Source organism: Liolophura sinensis, chromosome 2 (genome assembly GCF_032854445.1).
Source record: "Liolophura sinensis isolate JHLJ2023 chromosome 2, CUHK_Ljap_v2, whole genome shotgun sequence".
Taxonomy (NCBI): Eukaryota; Metazoa; Mollusca; class Polyplacophora; order Chitonida; family Chitonidae; genus Liolophura; species Liolophura sinensis.
The window spans coordinates 6739753-6761847 of NC_088296.1; the positions used below are offsets into that span (position 1 = coordinate 6739753).

Below are 22095 nucleotides of genomic sequence, written 5' to 3' on the forward strand. Positions count from 1 at the left end.
ATGATCTCGTGCTAATATCCAACGATCACATGCATTTATTCCACAGCAGTTATCTCCCTTTGAGAGCTCTCTGACGTCTGCTTGTTCGTGCAGTAAACAACTTGATGGTGGTTATAGCTCCCCTATCAACGTACAAATTCGGTGATTTAAAGTGAAACTAGAAAAGGTACTGTTTTTTCGGTATAATAAAACATATGGTGCATGCTATGGGTTGGGACATCAAGAACTCTCAGCTCTCGACAAGTCTCGGCTTCGCCCTCATGGAATCTCACTGCCCTCTAGCTGACAATTCCTGAGTCCCACCCTGCAGCATGCACTATCTGTATAATATATCAAACAAAGGAAGGAAGGGGGTTGGACACCATGTTTTTGGCCATGAATGACTGCATGAGTGAGATTTAACACCACACTGACAATGCGTTCAACCGCGTATGAATGAATGAATGCGGATTAACACCACATTGGCAATGTGTTCAGCCATGTCTTAATGAGTGAACGGGGTTTAACACCACATTGGCAATGTGTTCAGCCATGTCTGAATGAGTGAATGGGGTTTAACACCACATTGGCAATGTGTTCAGCCATGTCTGAATGAGTGAATGGGGTTTAACACCACATTGGCAATGTGTTCAGCCATGTCTGAATGAATGAATGGGGTTTAACACCACATTGGCAATGCGTTCAGCCATGTCTGAATGAGTGAATGGGGTTTAACACCACATTGGCAATGTGTTTAGCCATGTCTGAATGAGTGAATGGGGTTTAACAACACAATGGCAATGTGTTCAGCCATGTCTGAATGAGTGAATGGGGTTTAACACCACACTGGCAATGTGTTCAGCCGTGTCTGAATGAGTGAATGGGGTTTAACACCACAATGGCAATGTGTTCAGCCATGTCTGAATGAGTGAATGGGGTTTAATACCACATTGGCAAGGTGTTCGGCCATGTCTAAATGAGTGAATGGGGTTTAATACCACAATGGCAATGTGTTCAGCCGTGTCTGAATGAATGAATGAAGTTTAACACCACATTGGCAATGTTTTCAGCCGTGTCTGAATGAATGAAAGAGGGTCAACACCACATTGGCAATGTGTTCAGCCTTGTCTGACTGAATGAATGGGGTTCAACACCACATTGGCAATGTGTTCAGTCATGTCTGAATGAATGGGGTTTAACACCACATTGGCAATGTGTTCAGTCGTGTATGAATGAGTGAATGAAATAGGTTTAACAGCATATTGGTAACACTTTCAGCTGTGTATGAATGAATGAAAGAGGTTCAACACCACACTGGCAATGTGTTCAGCCTTGTCTGAATGAATGAATGGGGTTTAACACCACATTGGCAATGTGTTCAGCCGTGTATGAATGAATGAATGACCTTTTAACACCACATTGGCAATGTTTTCAGCCAGGTCACCAAGCAATATCAAGTTGTTTACCTGCCCTCCCTTCCAGTCCGCAGGTTGCACATGATAATCCTTAAAGTTATTGTTCCTGAAGATACAGATGGACTTGGTCCAGCCGATGGCCAGAACACATCTCTTAAGGACGACAACCTGACCCACGTCTGCAGGCTGACCTCCAGCACATTCCAACGTGTGGTAACAGTGGCCGTTGAAATCCCACATCTGAAACATACAAATCATGAAGGAGTACTCGTCCTTTCTCTGAAAAAGCCTACCTGTACGTACATGTAGTTTAGAAGGATGCTAATTTTCATGGAAATAGGTTCAGTACTTTAGGGAGAGTTATATGGACAAAATCTGAACACATGGAAAAGCACTGTTCCTCCCATGTTCTAAATGGGGGTAATTCTGAAAATAATTACCCAATTGCCATTAAGGTAAACAAAAAGTCAGCCAAAAAAGCTGAATTAATTAATAAAATAGTATTCCAAAAATGTTCTAAAAATATTTTTAAAATTCTACACCGCTTATCAACAAAATAAATAGCAAACAATCGTCAGTACCTAGCCAGTCATTTGGTGACACCATTTTGCCATGTTATAGCCATCCAGAGTGACATCACTAAACCTAGGAGCTCTCCCATACCATTGATATAAAACAATGTGACAATGAGAAAATACAAACAAAAATGCCTGATACCCAACCAATGGGTAATGTTTGTGGACACAAGCATAATGTTTTAGCGGCCCTCATCCAGCATGGGTGTAGGCATTTGTCCTACCTGATTGTCCTAGCTGATGTCCTAACTTCAGGGAACTTACCGAACATAGCAGGACCTTCTGAATGATAACAGACTCTATCATTCAAATCTGGTGAAGGCATTTTCGTAATAAATCTGACTTTGCTGGAGAAAAATAATGCAACGTCACAATATTTTTCTTCAAGCTCTGACTCTCCCCATGAGGTTTTCATGCTACCTCACCCTGACAAGTTACTGCAGCATCCTGCCCAAGATGTACGCACTGTGACACGGGCAGCCGTTCTCAGTTCCCTGGTCATAAATGTGTGGTTCAAAATGCATCAGTTTAACACTTAAACTAACCTCAAAATCCCATTTAATGCATCGATATCTGTCTATCCACTTAAAAGAAACCACACTGACAATTGAGGGCTAATAGGTTTTTTGATGTGACAGCCAATTATCATGTCCTGCTTTCAGTGCTAGTGATTGGCCAAGTTCATAAGGCCTTCTACAGCATGGCGGCTCAGAGTGAATTGTCCATCAGTGCCACATCCCCAGTGCTGAACTTCATCTTCTCGGCTTTAAAGCTTCATAGAATTTTTTACATATTTTTTTGTGATAACTGTGTCCTATATCATTTTTTCTATGAATATATAGCGTCAGACTTTATGTTGACTTTAATCTTAAGCATGCACAAGTTCAGATGATGGGTAAAATGTATGGTAAGTTTCATTAAAATCAGCACACTGGTTTGGGAGTAGATGCATGGCCAAAATGGTGTAGACAGACAGGAAGACAGACATACCCCCAGTAATTCCAGTATACCCTGCCGCATCCCCAAGAGCCCCCCCCCCTCCCCAACCTTCCCAGCTTCGCTTCCCCGTGCAAAATTTAAATAAATTGTGGAGGGTAAAAAATATTTTAAAAAATATACTTTTCACTAGTTTAAAAATAACTAAACCTTTAATCCATGTATGAGGAAAAAAAAAAGCTCTCCTTACTTCGTACAGGCGAGCTATAAAGAATGATCCTGGTTGGTATTTTTACTTATGATCTATTTGGCACTCGTACATGTATGCTGTACAAACTCGCATTTCAGGTTTTTCTTTTCAGCTATGTACTAGAGCATTTCCAGGTGAAATCTCCCATGGTATCCCGTTCTCCCAGCCACTGCCATTACAAACCTTGACGGTGCCATCCGTACTGCCAGTGAAGAGTCGTGTTTGACTAGGGTCCTGGGTCAAACTCGTCACTTCATTGTTACCATGGATCTTGTGAAACTGTTTGACCTTTTGACCTGTGTCCACCATCCACATGACCAAGGTACCAGTCTGGCACACACTGACCACCTACATAAAGAAAGCATGTGTTGACTCATACATTGCTTTGTTTTTATTTGATTGACGTTTATTGCCATGCTTAAGAAAGTTTCGCTAATACAATAGCAGGCTATGAACATGAAACTGAAAAAGCCCTTTGTGCTCTTATCAAACCTAACGCTATCAATATGCTCCATACATTCCATCTTAAAATACTAAAGCTAAGTCTGCACTATCCATGCTGACTAGAAAGGACACCTATAGCTCTAAGACAAATGAGCAAACATTTAACTATTTCCCAAAAGTGAAAAATATGAGTGTCTACAACCTATCCAAAACAGACAGACACCTAATCTTCTGTAGTATGCAAATTCCTCAACATTTTTGGATATAAAATGATATAAAATAATATAAAATGGCTACTTCCAATGAAAATTATGCACCTTTGTAGTCTGATTCCGGAGACAAAACTACATGTACACTGGTTTATTTGGTCAGTTACAGGGCTCCACATAAAGCATAATTCCATCAGTCTTCTACACGGAATAATACCCTGAGAGTACCCTTAAATAAACTTGGTGTAAAGATGCGAAAAGCTTGAAGAATTACAGGAGGGAAATTTTTCCTTTCAAAGGAAAAACAACACAAGAGTTACCAAGCTTGTCAAATAAAAAGTCTGTAGCCATTTAGGCCTGTTGTCACCCTCTTCCTGAATAAGGTTGTATTATCTGTTGTCTCTTTTTTTTTTAATAAAACGCTAGGGTCATGGTTATCTCCCTTACCTGGTTATAGACGGAGTTGTAGATTGCACCAATCACAGGCTTCTCGTGACTCAGAGTTCGATCTTTGATCTCCGCTTTCATTTCCAGCACTGTTAGCTGATAATTGAAAGTGATGAACAGTCGGTTCCGTCCTTCGTCAAAGTAAAGAGTGCTATACACTGAGGGTAGGGAGAATCATGAAAGTGCAATTACTCACACTGAAGTAAGGAGTATCATCAAACTTAAGAGTACCTTACATTGACGGCGAATCAAAATGGGAAGGATTATACACTGAAAGTCAGGAGAATCTTCATAGTAATGCACTATATACTGAGTGTAAGGAGTGTCATCGAAATGAAGAGTACTCTACTTCGAAGTAAGGAGAATCGTCAAAACAGACAGTGTGTACTATATACTGAAAGTAAGGAGAATCATCGAAACCGACAACGTGTACTATATACTGAAAATAAGGAGAATCATCGAAACAGACAGTGTGAACAATATACTGAAAGTAAAGAGAATCATTTCTTTGTTGGCGATCTGATATGAATTTTACAAATTAAGGGCATGCAGGCTTCCAGTTTAATTAGAATATTAGAACATGTGTCATACCATAGTCAAAAGCACAATGGTAAAGTTCAAGACAACAATTCATGAGAATCCTTTACAGCCTTGTATTTATGAATTCCAAGAACCATGCTTTACAAGGACTGAAATTTTAATTTTTACTTTTGTTTTCAAGGATGTTCAAGGTTATTCAGTTCCAGAATTAGCCATGCTCAGCTCAGTAAAGGTAGTATCAGCCAATCAGAGCGTTACCTTCTGGTCCTTTAGGGAACATGCCGGCCAGCCTCTGAATGCACACCTGTAACTGGACATCCCAGATCCTGAGCACTTTGTCCTTGGAGAAACTGATGAGCTGACCTCTGCTGGGGTTGAACTGTACCTGGACCACACTGGCCATGTGACCACGCAACACCTGGGCAAAGGTCAAAGGTGAAAGTCAAAAATACCATTCAGTGGGGAAAAGTAAAAACCTGAGATAATATTGTAGGCTGTTCCTGAACCGTGCTGGCCACGTGACCATGCAATACCTAGCAAAAAGGTCAAAGTCCAATGTCAAATGTCAAAGGTCAAAGTGATACATTCAGGCCAGCCATAAAGGGTAGAAACTGAGACAAACATTGTAAACTGTTCCTGAGCCTACTGGCTAAGGAGCAGCTGGCAACACCTGGGAATAGGTCAAGACATACAGACTGATTTCTAGGGATAAACCTTAAACGGTTACAGAATCATTTTCAACTGACCAGTGTGAGAGATGGGCAAGTCCAGGCTATGTCCAGGTTAAATTAAAGCATTACCAAGGCTACAGGGTTTAACCCAAGAACCCAGTCAGCCCATCAGCGTCCATTTGGTATACCTCTTAGATATACGGTAAGAAAAAATAAAGCATCACACTGTTATATTGACAAAGACTTCTTGTCTATTCTCAAGCAACAGTTTAGTGTAGGTACTAAAAATCGCCTATATCCTGGATAGCAATGTTCTAGTACCTACACTGAAATGTCATTAAATAAGATAAACACCTATAAATGCCACATAGAAAACTCAATGAGGACAGGAAGAAGGACTTACTCCATTAGGTTTGGAGACCACATACGGATTCCACAGACACACATGATGGTTGACACCAGCTGTGGCTGAAACAGAAGGAAAAGTTTGTGTTTGGGATACGGTTTTAGAATAAAATTATGTTCACAAAATGTGTTTACCTAATAATGATTATCTACATGTATTTTCAATTTTACATTTTTTTCTTGGATGACCTAGATAGATGGATCAGTTGATCCAATTGGTGAATATTTCATTGTAGCTGCATCATGTGCAACCAGCGGTTTAATCATACAAAGGTCTGTATTGCTGTTCATGCAACTCAAGCAATATCATTATTACCTCTGCCACATTACTATCATTATTATCACATTATTATCATTATTATCACATTATTATCACATTATTATCATTATTACCTCTGGCACAGGACACTAAGTTTTTGTCGGTGTCTGTCAACAGTTTTACCGAAAAACCTTTATGCAATGATTTAATTAATGAAGAGGCCTCTGTGGCTGAGTTGGTTAGTGAGCTAGCGCAATGACCCAGGAGCCTATCACCAATGATGTCACTGTGAGTTCAAGTCCAGCTCATGCGGGCTTCCTCTCCGGCCGTATGTGGGAAGGTCTGTAAGAAACCTGCGGATGGTCATGGGTTTTCCTCCCACCATAATGCTGGCTGCTATTATATAAGTGAAATATTTTTGAGTACGGCATAAAAGACCAATCAAATAATTAAATAAATAAATTAGATGAAATTTGGTGTATGGTTTGCCCCTGTTCCAAAAGGACCAATCAAATAAATTTCTCAATTGTCAACGATTCTAGCAAGCTGGTTTCTGGGAAATTTTTCAAAAACTGTACTGACTTACCAATCAGATTTAAGCTGTCATGGTAATCAAAGTCGTTGACGCCCTGTGAAATCTGGAATGTCGTCCTGAAGATATCAGCAAAAAAAGTTGTACAGTGTCATACAAGTAGGACCTGCAATCCCATTGCAAAGGCTTTGGTACGCATACCATAAAACACCATTGGCAATGTACAATATGTTTTGATGATAACAGAAATAACCAAACTAAACCACGGTATGAAATATGGTATAGATGTCTATATGTAATGTATGTAGTAATTCTGCTGAGTATTTATAAAATACATACAGTACGCCCCCATTTTTTTGTACAAAAAAAACAAAATTTGGAAAGCTGTGGAAATAAAGATAAAATCGAGAAAAAATAAAACCGCCGTGTTCAAAATTTAATCAGATGCTGTCCAAAATAATGAAAATGAGTGTACAACATCGCAAATCGTTTTGAGAAATAGTGTCCAAAAGAAACACACCCATGCTATTTGGACAAACGTACATGCAGATGGACCTGTGAAAGTCATGGTATATCTGAAGGGGGTATACAGGGCCTTATATGTATTCATGGTAGGAGACAAAGCATGCAGGGCGTACAGACGAAATATAAAGACTGATCTAAACTATACTGCACTACCATTCACAATGTAAACATAGACGAAGCATGCTAGATACAAAATACATAGTGAATATAGAAGAATATACATAGAAGATCTACACTTCATTAATACTGCTACACTGTACAAACAAATGAAACATGCAGGATATAAAGTTGCTACATTGTACAAATATGTGAAGATGTCCCATAGGCTTATACTGCTACACTGTACAAACAAATGAAACATGCAGGATATAAAGTTGCAACATTGTACAAGTATGTGAAGATGTCCCATAGGCTTATACTGCTACACTGTACATACAAATGAAACATGCAGGACACAAAGTTGCTACACTGTAGCATGCATGAACATTTACCCTAGGCTTATACTGCTACACTGTACAAACAAATGAAACATGCAGGATATAAAGTTGCTACATTGTACAAATATGTGAAGATGTCCCACAGGCTTATACTGCTACACTGTACATACAAATGAAACATGCAGGACACAAAGTTGCTACACTGTAGCATGCATGAACATTTACCCTAGGCTTATGCTGCTACACTGTACATACAAATGAAACATGCAGGATATAATATACAGTGGCTGGACACCTACAGTATGTAACAATACACTTATGGCACTATGCATGTCTGTAGTTGAAACATCCATATGAAACATGAAGGTTAAGCATGTACAACAGCGCTACACATGTAAAGTTTGCTGCGCTACACTCATGCTGCTTCAAGTACATGCAGATACCTATAGAGTATGACACACTACCTTCCTAATTGGTGCTACATGCATAGCCAGATGACGCTTCCAGATGAAACATGCACGATACACAGAAGCCAAGTATACACATGTAAAGTTATATGGTGTTTCATGCAGACGAAACTTCTCGATAAAAAACAAATGAAAAAGCATGCATCATAAATGGCAGTAAATGAACTAAACATACATGCAATAGGTCAGTCCATGAGGTAAATGTAGTGAGAGAGCCCATGTGATCTCTCTAGGAGAGCTAGATACTGATACTGTAGCAGAGCTACATGCTACAGGAGAGACCATATAAACTACATGCAGGCATGGCAGTGGGAGAGCATATATGAGCTACATGCTGTAGGAAAGCCTGTGTCAACTACAAAGAGTCATGGCAGTATTAGAGCACATGTGAGCTGCATGCAGTGGGAGAAAACATATCAGCTACATGCAGTGGAAGAGTACATATGAGCTACATGCAGTGGAAGAGTACATATGAGCTACATGCAGTGGGAGAGAACATATAAGCTACATGCAGTAGGAGAGTACATATAAGCTACATGCAGTAGGAGAGTACATATAAGCTACATGCAGTAGGAGAGTACATGGGCTACATGTAGTAGGAGAGTACATATGAGCTACATGCAATAGGAGAGAGTACACAGGAGCTACATTCAGTAGGAGAGTACATTAGCTACATGCAGAAGGAGAGTACAAGTGAGCAACATGCAGTAGGAGAGTACATATGAGCTACACGCAATAGGATAGTACACAGGAGCTACATGCAGGAGGAGAGTACATTGGCTACATGCAATAGGAGGGTACATGTGAGCAACATGCAGTAGGAGAGTACATATGAGCAGCATCCAGTAGGAGAGTACATGGGCTACATGCAGTAGGAGAGTACATATGAGCTGCATGCAGTAGGAGAGTACACAGGAGCTACATGCAGTAGGAGACTACATTGGCTACATGCAGTAGGAGAGTGCATGTGAGCTACATGCAGTAGGAGAGTACATGGGCTACATGTAGTAGGGGAGCACATGTGAGCTACATGCAGTAGGAGAGTACATGGGCTACATGTAGTAGGGGAGCACATAGGAGTACATGCAGGAGGAGAGTACATGGGCTACATGTAGTAGGAGAGTACATGTGAGCTACATGCAGTAGGAGAGTACATGGGCTACATGTAGTAGGGGAGCACATGTGAGCTACATGCAGTAGGAGAGTACATGTGCTACATGTAGTAGGGGAGCACATAGGAGCTACATGCAGGAGGAGAGTACATGGGCTACATGTAGTAGGAGAGTACATGTGAGCTACATGCAGGAGGAGAGTACATGGGCTACATGTAGTAGGAGAGTACATGTGAGCTACATGCAGTAGGAGAGTACATGAGCTACATGTAGTAGGGGAGCACATAGGAGCTACATGCAGGAGGAGAGTACATGGGCTACATGTAGTAGGGGAGCACATAGGAGCTACATGCAGTAGGAGAGTACATACTCACATCCTTATGATATCCTTATTTCGTAGTTCTCTGCCCCTATAAGGCCACATGGAGATTGCAACAAATTTCAATTAGGCTACTGTAACGTGCAAATTTTGTAATTCCTCAGTTAGAAGTTAGGAGTTTAATACATTTCATTTATTCCACCCTTTTCATTCCAGTAATGTACACTTACATTATCTTGCAAAATGATTTGTTATATATGGAGTACTTGACCTATGCTTCGTCCATGACTAACTTACACCATGCCCATTTCCTCCATGACCAACTTACACCATGCCCATTTCCTCCAAGACTAACTTTCACCATGCCCATTTCCTCCATGACCAACTTACACCATGCCCATTTCCTCCATGACCAACTTACACCATGCCCTTCTCCATGACTAACTTACACCATGCCCATTTCCTCCATGACTAACTTACACCATGCCCATTTCTTCCATGACTAACTTACACCATGCCCATTTCCTCCATGACTAACACCATGCCCATTTCCTCCATGACTAACTTACACCATGCCCATTTCCTCCAAGACTAAAACCATGCCCATTTCCTCCATGACTAACTTACACCATGCCCATTTCCTCCATGACTAACACCATGCCCATTTCCTCCATGACTAACTTACGCCATGCCCATTTCCTCCAAGACTAAAACCATTCCCATTTCCTCCATGACTAACTTACACAATGCCCATTTCCTCCATGACTACCTTACATCATGCCCATTTCCTCCATGACTAACTTACACGTACACCATGCCTATTTCCTCCATGACTAACTCACACTATGCCCATTTTTTTGAAGAAAGGATGACATCCCACTACAAAATAACATGACCATCCCCAGGTTGCTGGCAAACCTTCCCAGGTACGGCTGGGGAGAAAGCCAGCGTGAGTTGTATGTGTTAAAATGTGTTAATTTTATCACCAAAAGTAGTATATTATGAGTATTACTTGCAACTAAAATGCATTTTCGAGGCCAAATTTTAATGTCAAACATGGTAGTAGTATGTTTTCTTATAATGGTATGCGCATTTTAACAATCCCCTGTAAAAAAAACACATTAATTCCAGCCAATCAGCATTGCATTTGCATGCAATATCTCTAATTTCTTGACACAAACAATGTTGGTCTGTACCACTGACATGAACCAATCAGAAATGTACTTACATTCTGTTGCTCTGATTGACAGATGTGTGTTTCTCCATCCAGCCAATCACAACAGAGTTGTCCCATGTGGTGGCACAGCTGACAAAGCACTCCAGATGCTGAGAGTACTTCACTGAAACATCAAATGATAGAAACATTTGTTTAAAGGCTTCATGAAACGTATGGTTTGAACTTCTGAACAATGTGTCTTAACATATACAAGCATATAATAAAAATTCTCACCCTAGTTCTACTGTAGACTACAGTCTTCCTGAAGACCCCAGTGGTCAGTCCAAAAATTACGTAGCCAGCGTAATAGCCTCCGAGATATATTAACAGAGTGTAATCACTCATAGGGATAATACTGTTATAAAATGAACAGGTAATTAAGAGATAAAATATGGCCAAAAGATAAACTTTGTTGGGATGCAGTGTGTATCACTGACGGGACATTTATGCTTGACTGAATTAGCTTGCTTCAAGGTCTATTTGGCAAACCCATTCAAACCTCTGTTTGTTTATATATACATGTACTTTAAAGGTAGCAATCTAGGAATCTAGGATGTGTTAATTTACTTATTTATTGATTGGTCTGCAACCATCCGCAGGTTGCTGGCAAACCTTCCCAGGTATGGCCGGGGAGAGGAAGCCAGCATGAGCTGTATGTGTTAAAAGCAAAAAAAAAAAAAAAACACAACGTGACATGATTGGTCACAGTATGCTCAGAAGAGGCCATCATCATCAATTTCAAATTTCAAATGCATTTGAAAAACTTCTAAAAAGCAATTGAACTGTTTTCCTGGTTATTCCTGGTTTTTTTTATGGCCTTTCCTGTGACATGCATTATTATATTATCTAATAACCAAATCATTTACCAGGGATTTACTATGACATAGTGGTAAGTGTGCTAGTGCAGCACAACATGTTGTGTTGTTTTTTTGTATGTATGAGTGTACACAGCTTCTCTTTTCAAACTACACGATGCTTTATCTTGTTTTATATATATTGATGTTTTTTTGTTTTTTTTTTAATTCGACTTTGATTTTGATTTGAAGTACATGTTTCTTATATATTTTTTTTCTCTGTGAAGGCCATGGGGAAGAATAGTTTCATTGTAAATTGACCGAGCTACCTTCGATAAATAAAGATATTATTATTAATATTGTAAATTGAGGAGTTCAGGTCTAGCTCATGCTGGCTTCCTCATGTGAGACCTTGTTACAAACCAGCCTTACACTCTCATTCTTCAATCATTTCAACCACCACTGCAACTAATAATTTGAAACTTTCTGAGGCATAAGACATAGAAGACTTTAGCTACCACCCCGGTTTTCCTCCACCCTAAAAACTGACTGCTATCATACTAGTGGAAGCTTCTTGCATATGGCTCGGGTTGTGCGTGACCAAGGGGGTTAGCACAACAGCAAGGCGTAATGTCCCAGGACCCTCTCACCAATGTGGTCAGCTCATGCTGGCTTCCTCTCGGGCCATACGTGGGAGCATCTGCCAGCAATCTGCATATGGTCGTGGGTTTCCCTCGCGCTCTGTCTGGTTTCCTCCCACCATAATACTGGTTGCCGTTGTATAAGTGAAATATTCTTGAGGGCTTAAAACACCAATCAAAAAATTGAATGAATGCTTAAACAACCATCAAATAAATAAATAAGCAGCTAGCTTGTCTGACTTTCACTTTCACCTCTTCTCTCTTACCTCTTCTCACCCACTCCGTATGACCCTGGTAACGGTTGAACATCGCGTTCTTGTAGACGCCTTTGATGATGTCATGGAGTTGCACATTCAAACAAGGCTCTGCAAACAACAAACATAAACTTACAACAATGAAGCAAAACACAAACGGAAAAACAGACTTTCTCTCTCTCTCTCATGATGGTGGGGGGGAGGGGGGGGGGAGAGAGGTGGAGGTGTGTGTGTGTGTGTGTGTGTGTGTGTGTGTGTGTGTGTGTGTGTGTGTGTGTGTGTGTGTGTGTGTGTGTGTGTGTGTGTGTGTGTGTGTGTGTGTGTGCATGTACAGGTCAATAAGGGAGTTTCAAATTCGTCACTAAAGGTACAAAAAAACATCCCAGTGTATTGTGAGACTAGTCAAAAATGTTAGGCAACTGTTGCTGACATCAACTTATCGATCACCTTTCTCACTGCGTTCCAGGTACAAATTCCCATCGGTGACTTCACAAACATTTAGCTCTTCAAGCTTCTTGACCATTCGTCTACTCTACGTAACTGTTAGCAAACCCTTTTCTGATGCCCATGTTATAGTAAATGTAATCAATCTTAGCTGTCTAACATCTTTTACAGTTCACATGGTACAGTTGAACTATCTTTATCTTAAGCGATAAAAGAGTCTGGGCTCCAAACTCCCCTCCTGAACTGTTAGAAGTACTTCTCAGCCTTTTCTAAAGACTTATACAGATTGTGGGATCATAAGGGGGAAATCTGGGGGAATCCCCCATCCAGCAGGGAAGCTGACAACCTTACTAACATACTGTTGTCGAAAGAATCAATCCAATATAGGTATTGTGGCAGAATCTCACTCCTCTCAGTATCCTCTGACCAATGTGGTCTCTTTGAGTTCAAATCCAGCTCGTGCCCGCTTCCTCTCCAATTTCACGTGGAGAGGTCCGTCACCAACCAGTGGACGGTCTTAGGCCATCCCTTGGCTCAGCGCGGTTTCTTCCTACCATCACTGACAATAATACAGGGAGCCCTCATATACACATGTACCCTAAGTACAGTACAATGTAAAACTCCACTCAAATAAATAAACTGAACAGTATCCCTTGACCTTGCTCTATGATTCACCTGATTGGATGATTTCGACAATCCAATACATAAATAAATAAATAAACCATTCCTCTAAGACAAATGAGCTTGAGAAGCACTTTTAACCACATGGCCAGAGGGTGCTTCTCACACGACATCTGCCTCCAGGCCCTGGAATCTTTTTTCATTTGAAAGACTTTCAACCATTTCAGGCCACTTACAAGCAGTGCAAAGAAATACAGTGTTGTGATGTTGGTGAAGCCCAGTACTGAAATGTGACAATATGAGAGGTAAGGCAGAGATTTGGCAATAGACATGTATTACAGTCACAGTGCTACATGGTTCATGTGTCCACAATCACTACAATACTGCCAACCCATAGCAAAGTTCTGATTTGAGTTAAAAGAAAAACAGTTCTCATTTTGGTTTTCATGCCAAGACTAAATTAGGTGTTGTTTTTTTTTTGTGTTTTTTTATCCAGGTATTCATGCTGAGAACAAAAAATTATGTGTAACTTTGATTTTAATATAATGCTTTGTGGAAAAAGCAGTTAACATTCCGGTTGTCTTGCAAAGACAAAATGACATGCCGACCAATTTTTTCACAATTAGGCACATGTTCAGTCTTGTCAACTCACAATTCTTACCACACTCATTATACAAAACTTTGTAAAGACAAATTATTAAAAAACAAAGAGTCATCATACCTCAGTGTATAATAATTATCAAAATAAGCAGGATTGTCACATACAATACTCTTCATAGAAGCAGTAATCTTCACACTGTGTTCACATGAAACTGATATTTCACTAAAACGGGACACAAAACAATAACTTTTAAAGAAATGCGCCTTGTTTTCAATAAGCTGTTATCTCTTCTGATGATAGACTTATAAAGTCAACATATTTTATAAGTAAATGAGCAGTTCTGTAGATATAGCAGTTTTGCCAACAGTTTATGGAAGACGAACAGACAGACACAAAACATCATACCACAATATAACCTGTTATTACCGAAGAGCATATAAGAAGTTTATCTGGCAAAAAATCTAATAATTTGTTTATATCGGGAAAGCTGGAGTGTGTGATGTGATGCAAAGTGAATATGAATGTAAATGAGAAGCAAGTCTACAAATACATGTATATAAAACATGTCAATCTATCTAGTGCAGTGCAGAGTAATGACCCAGGAGCCCTCTCACCATGCGCTCGCTGTGAGTTCAAATCCAGCTCATGCTGGCTTCCTCTCCAGCCGTATGTGGGAAGGTCTGCCAACAGCCTGCGGATGGTTGTGAGTTTCCCCCGGGCTCTGCCCGGTTTTTCCCGCCTAACGCTGGCCGCCATCGTATCAGTGAAATATTCTTGAGTACGGCTTAAAACACGAATCAAAAAAATAAATAAATAAATCTAGTACACATGCATAACCTCTACATGTGCCAGTTACATACAGAGGTACAACTCTTTCAAAGTACATGCTGAAAGAGACTAACTGCTAGAGTTAAAAGGTGCAATATATACGTACTCGCATGTATGAAAACAATTTAACTCACCTTGCCACGCTGCCAGAAAACAAACAGAAATCACACCAATGTTAGCAGATGAGTACAGCTCAAAAAGTCACACTGTACACAACAAACGCACAAGTAGTACTGTTGTGATTCATTTAATATAGCCGAGGTTTGGCACTGATTACATATACTGCTGGTTAACTGTATCTGTTGCTCTGTTATACTGGTATTATGGTTTTTTGCTATTTGTGAAAAATTTCTTACCCATATATATAAAATATAGCATTGCCAGGTCTTCAGGACACAAATGTGAGGTTACCAAACACCTCCACCAACTGTTAACGTTTATACTGTAGTTGCCGAGTGTGAAACATGGCAGAAGAGTTAACATCCTCATATTGCAGAGAAAATTTTGTTGTACATGCCTATCGCTTGTAGAACCCTAATTTCCTGAACAGTTTCACATATCACAGAGCAACTTTCAGTGTGATTTAAGCATATTTTTAATTTGATTTTGGAGGCAAAACTACATGAACATTGGTTAGATTGGCGAGTTTCAGGGCTTCGGAAAAAGTATAATTTTATCAGTCAACACAGGATAATACTGTAAGAATATGTCTGAATAAACACCTTGCCAACATGCGAAAAGGATGTACGGTAGTGCTTTGTGCTTGCTGAATGAATGCTTACAAACGCAAATCTCATTTTACTGCAGAAGTCTTTATTTTACTGCAGAGGCCTCTTTTTACTGCAGAAATTTCTCAGCTTCTGGCTAAACTTTGAAAAGTGTTGCACCCATAACTTATTAAAGGAGAAAGTTTTTTTTGTCGAAAGATATCATTTTTACCATTGCTTTCTTATTCATTTTCTTTTACTTATGCGTATCGCTCCCACTACCAGTATCAGCCAAACAAGAACACCGACAGTGACAGGTAGTACATGACACACAAATATACACAGGACATGCTGACAAATGCTGCTCTATCCATTGTATGTATGCTTGGGGTTTAACGTCGTTCTTAACAATTTTTCTCTTGTCTCTATCCATTGTGCTAAAAGTAACTATAATTGTGACACTGCAAAACCTCTCCAATATATCGTTTCTCACACACTTATCACAACACAATAATATTAAAGCATGGAAATGATTAAAGAAAGCAGTAAAGAAAAATACACCTTCTCACATCTGACAGATGTCTAAAAGATTCAGCATGCGCATATTGATGATCTCTGATTGGTTTCTTAAAACCTGCACTTTTCAGAACTTTTTTGAATGGTAAAGATAGACACTACAATGACTAAAACATATTTTTCAGGACTTGAGAATTTGTACTAAAGTTTGCATTTCACACCACTGTGTCTAGAAGTACTGTACCTCACATAAAGTTTAACACTTTTAAAATGACACATTCTGCTTGATTCTAAATGATTTATCCACCTTATAGAGCCACTTAAAATTTATTCTAAAGTCTGATTTCTTATCAGAAAAACATTAGCGTTAACATCAAAAATATCATTTTAAGGCTTCAAAGGGCTTCTGAAAGAGCATTTTCACATACTGAAGGTTAAGTGTAATACCCGGTTTCCTCCCACTATAATGCTGGCTGCTGTCGTACAAGTGAAATACTCTTGAGTACGGCATAAACACCAATTAAATAAATAAATAAATTAAGCGAAATACAGTAGATTACATCTGGTACCTTTCTTTTCACATTCATTCGGACACCTTTCAGAATTACAAATAAACATTTAACGGTCTAAATCATCGTCCTAACCCTGACCTGCCTTCGTCTATCTGAATTTGTCCCAGGATACACAACACGCTGCAAAGAGAAGTGCAAGCTATACACATTAGGAAGTCAGCACAGTCAGAGTTATCTACCTTGTTTCTCCCCAGCTGGAGCAGGTGGCCGTTCAAACAAGGCAATGTTCACAGATGTAAAGTGGAGAGCGTTCACATAGCCCCCTGTGTCTCCCCAAACTATGATGGCTTCGTTCACGTTGTTAGGGTTGCTCCTGAGAGGAAACAAATTACAGGTAATGATATTTTACCAATAAATAAGTCCATAAAATATCTTTTTTCGGTGCTGAAACTTTCATTTTCAACAAACTCAAAATATCATTGTATAACTGTGGTATGGTCTGACATAGGCTGTTATGACATGGTCTTGAAGTCTGAACTCTAAAAACATATTTTCTTGGGTAATGAAATTTCTGTAAGATTAATTTCTCAAACATACCAGTAATCTAGACGGATCTAGACCTCTAGTCTTTTCACATACAGTTCTAAAAACCCATACTTTCTAGGCCACTGAAATTTCTATGATTCTCAAAACCTACCAGTAATCTAGACGGATCTAGACCTCTAGTCTTTTCACATACAGTTCTAAAAACCCATACTTTCTAGGCCACTGAAATTTCTATGATTCTCAAACATACCAGTAATCTAGACGGATCTAGACCTCTAGTCTTTTCACATACAGTTCTAAAAACCCATATTTTCTAGGCCATTGAAAATTTCTATGATCTCAAAACATACCAGTAATCTAGACGGATCTAGACCTCCTAGTCTTTTCACATACAGTTCTAAAAACCCATATTTTCTAGGCCATTGAAAATTTCTATGATTCTCAAACATACCAGTAATCTAGACGGATCTAGACCTCTAGTCTTTTTCACATACAGTTCTAAAAACCCATACTTTCTAGGCCATTGAAATTTCTATGATTCTCAAACCTACCAGTAATCTAGACGGAGATATGTACTTCTAGTCTTTCACATACAGTTCTAAAAACCCATATTTTCTAGGCCACTGAAATTTCTATGATTCTCAAACATACCAGTAATCTAGACGGATCTAGACCTCTAGTCTTTTCACATACAGTTCTAAAAACCCATACTTTCTAGGCCACTGAAATTTCTATGATTCTCAAACCTACCAGTAATCTAGACGGAGATATGTACTTCTAGTCTTTTCACATACAGTTCTAAAAACCCATATTTTCTAGGCCACTGAAATTTCTATGATTCTCAAACATACCAGTAATCTAGACGGAGGTATGTACCTCTAGTCTTTTCACATACAGTTCTAAAAAACCCGTACTTTCTAGACCACTGAAATTTCTATGATTCTCAACATACCAGTAATCTAGACGGAGATATGTACCTCTAGTCTTTTCACATACAGTTCTAAAAACCCGTACTTTCTAGGCCACTGAAATTTCTATGATTCTCAAACATACCAGTAATCTAGACGGAGATATGTACCTCTAGTCTTTTCACATACAGTTCTAAAAACCCGTACTTTCTAGACCACTGAAATTTCTATGATTCTCAAACATACCAGTAATCTAGACGGAGATATGTACCTCTAGTCTTTTCACATACAGTTCTAAAAACCCGTACTTTCTAGGCCACTGAAATTTCTATGATTCTCAAACCTACCAGTAATCTAGACGGAGATATGTACTTCTAGTCTTTTCACATACAGTTCTAAAAACCCGTACTTTCTAGGCCAATGAAATTTCTATGATTCTCAAACATACCAGTAATCTAGACGGAGATATGTACCTCTAGTCTTTTCACATACAGTTCTAAAAACCCGTACTTTCTAGACCACTGAAATTTCTATGATTCTCAAACATACCAGTAATCTAGACGGAGATATGTACCTCTAGTCTTTTCACATACAGTTCTAAAAACCCGTACTTTCTAGGCCAATGAAATTCTATGATTCTCAAACATACCAGTAATCTAGACAGAGATATGTACCTCTAGTCTTTCACATACAGTTCTAAAAACCCGTACTTTCTAGGCCAATGAAATTTCTATGATTCTCAAACATACCAGTAATCTAGACGGAGATATGTACCTCTAGTCTTTTCACATACAGTTCTAAAAACCCGTACTTTCTAGGCCAATGAAATTTCTATGATTCTCAACATACCAGTAATCTAGACGGAGATATGTACCTCTAGTCTTTTCACATAAAATTCTAAAAACCCATACTTTCTAGGCCAATGAAATTTCTATGATTCTCAAACATACCAGTAATCTAGACGGAGATATGTACCTCTAGTCTTTTCACATACAGTTCTAAAAACCCGTACTTTCTAGGCCAATGAAATTTCTATGATTCTCAAACATACCAGTAATCTAGACGGAGATATGTACCTCTAGTCTTTTCACATACAGTTCTAAAAACCCGTACTTTCTAGGCCAATGAAATTTCTATGATTCTCAAACATACCAGTAATCTAGACGGAGATATGTACCTCTAGTCTTTTCACATACAGTTCTAAAAACCCGTACTTTCTAGGCCAATGAAATTTCTATGATTCTCAAACATACCAGTAATCTAGACGGAGATATGTACCTCTAGTCTTTTCACATACAGTTCTAAAAACCCGTACTTTCTAGGCCAATGAAATTTCTATGATTCTCAAACATACCAGTAATCTAGACGGAGATATGTACTCTAGTCTTTTCACATACAGTTCTAAAACCCGTACTTTCTAGGCCAATGAAATTTCTATGATTCTCAAACATACCAGTAATCTAGACGGAGATATGTACCTCTAGTCTTTTCACATACAATTATAAAAACCCATATTTTCTAGACCACTGAAAATTTCTATGATTCTCAAACCTACCAGTATCCAGACAGAGAGGCTTGTAATCTAGTCTTTTCACATAAAATTCTAAAAACTCATACTTTCTAGGCCATTGGAATTTCTATGATCTCAAACCTACCAGCAATCCAGACCGAGAGGCTTGTATTCTAGTCTTTTCACATAAAATTCTAAAAACCCATACTTTCTAGGCCATTGAAATTTCTATGATTCTCAAACTTACCAGTAATCCAGACAGAGAGGAGTGTATTCTAGCCTTTTCACATAAAATTCTAAAAACCCAGATTTTCTAGGCCACTGAAATTTCTATGATTCTCAAACATACCAGTAATCCAGACAGAGAGGCATGTATTCTAGTCTTTTCACATAAAATTCTACAAACCCATATTTTCTAGGCCACTGAAATTTCTATGATTCTCAAACATACCAGTAATCCAGACAGAGAGGCATGTATTCTAGTCTTTCACATAAAATTCTACAAACCCATATTTTCTAGACCACTGAAATTTCTATGATTCTCAAACCTACCAGCAATCCAGACAGAGAGGCATGTATTCTAGTCTTTTCACATACAATTCTAAAAACCCATATTTTCTAGGCCACTGAAATTTCTATGATTCTCAAACCTACCAGTAATCCAGACAGAGAGGCATGTATTCTAGTCTTTTCACATAAAATTCTAAAAACCCATATTTTCTAGGCCACTGAAATTTCTATGATTCTCAAACCTACCAGCAATCCAGACAGAAAGGCATGTATTCTAGTCTTTTCACATAAAATTCTACAAACCCATATTTTCTAGGCCACTGAAATTTCTATGATTCTCAAACCTACCAGTAATCCAGACAGAGAGGCTTGTATTCTAGTTTTTTCACATAAAATTCTACAAACCCATATTTTCTAGGCCACTGAAATTTCTATGATTCTCAAACATACCAGTAATCCAGACAGAGAGGCATGTATTCTAGTCCTTTCACATAAAATTCTACAAACCCATACTTTCTAGGCCACTGAAATTTCTATGATTCTCAAACCTACCAGTAATCCAGACAGAGAGGCTTGTAATCTAGTCTTTTCACATAAAATTCTACAAACCCATATTTTCTAGGCCACTGAAATTTCTATGATTCTCAAACCTACCAGTAATCCAGACAGAGAGGCTTGTAATCTAGTCTTTTCACATAAAATTCTACAAAACCCATACTTTCTAGGCCATTGAAATTTCTATGATTCTCAAACCTACCAGCAATCCAGACAGAGAGGCTTGTAATCTAGTCTTTTCACATAAAATTCTAAAAACCCATACTTTCTAGGCCACTGAAATTTCTATGATTCTCAAACCTACCAGTAATCCAGACAGAGAGGCTTGTAATCTAGTCTTTTCACATAAAATTCTACAAACCCATACTTTCTAGGCCACTGAAATTTCTATGATTCTCAAACCTACCAGTAATCCAGACAGAGAGGCTTGTAATCTAGTCTTTTCACATAAAATTCTACAAACCCATACTTTCTAGACCATTGAAATTTCTATGATTCTCAAACCTACCAGCAATCCAGACAGAGAGGCTTGTAATCTAGTCTTTTCACATAAAATTCTAAAAACCCATACTTTCTAGGCCACTGAAATTTCTATGATTCTCAAACCTACCAGTAATCCAGACAGAGAGGCTTGTAATCTAGTCTTTTCACATAAAATTCTACAAACCCATACTTTCTAGGCCATTGAAATTTCTATGATTCTCAAACCTACCAGTAATCCAGACAGAGAGGCTTGTAATCTAGTCTTTTCACATAAAATTCTAAAAACCCATACTTTCTAGGCCACTGAAATTTCTATGATTCTCAAACCTACCAGTAATCCAGACAGAGAGGCTTGTAATCTAGTCTTTTCACATAAAATTCTAAAAACCCATACTTTCTAGGCCATTGAAATTTCTATGATTCTCTAACCTACCAGTAATCCAGACAGAGAGGCATGTATTCTAGTCTATTCACATAAAATTCTAAAAACCCATATTTTCTAGGCTAATGAAATTTCTATGATTCTCAAACCTACCAGTAATCCAGACAGAGAGGAGTGTATTCCAAGCCTTGTACTTTGTACTGACAATTGAACTCCAGTTTTGTGCTCAGGTCGTAAAAGGCTGAAAAATAAATGAGGTAAATGTACATGCTTGTACAGTTTCAATAGACATTCCCGCACTGTCAATCCAGAACACGCAAACTGACCAATCACAAGCAGTATTACTGAAAATAGGTCAACTGGATTTCCCACGAACTGGTTACAAATGTTCAATCTTTCTGTGACGTCATGACATCACAACTGCTTTCAATGGGAATGGAATAAAAAGCAACGTCGTCACGAGAAGTGTAGAGGTGGTGGGACATCGCATGTGTTGGGTCCATTCATAACGACCCATGTTTATGTGTTTTGTTGAAGTGAATTAC

The 22095-nt window shown here is 38.8% G+C and overlaps 1 protein-coding gene across 5 annotated transcripts in view; it reads right to left on the reverse strand.

Annotated features, from left to right (window-relative positions):
- LOC135462747 (WD repeat-containing protein 49-like) overlaps positions 1 to 22095 on the reverse strand; it is a 103914-nt gene that overhangs the window by 64588 nt on the left and 17231 nt on the right. For all 5 annotated transcript variants that reach the window (XR_010443488.1, XM_064739984.1, XM_064739983.1 and 2 more), the window contains 10 exons: positions 21704 to 21791; positions 16896 to 17029; positions 12440 to 12538; positions 10751 to 10862; positions 6717 to 6781; positions 5870 to 5934; positions 5054 to 5213; positions 4256 to 4413; positions 3339 to 3503; positions 1446 to 1634 (listed from right to left, as the gene is read on the reverse strand). Coding sequence is in view for 4 of the 5 variants with exons in the window: in XM_064739984.1 (XP_064596054.1) it covers positions 1446 to 1634; positions 3339 to 3503; positions 4256 to 4413; positions 5054 to 5213; positions 5870 to 5934; positions 6717 to 6781; positions 10751 to 10862; positions 12440 to 12538; positions 16896 to 17029; positions 21704 to 21791 (1235 nt within the window). In the remaining variant the exon portion in view is untranslated. The remainder of the gene's footprint in view (positions 1 to 1445; positions 1635 to 3338; positions 3504 to 4255; positions 4414 to 5053; positions 5214 to 5869; positions 5935 to 6716; positions 6782 to 10750; positions 10863 to 12439; positions 12539 to 16895; positions 17030 to 21703; positions 21792 to 22095) is intronic.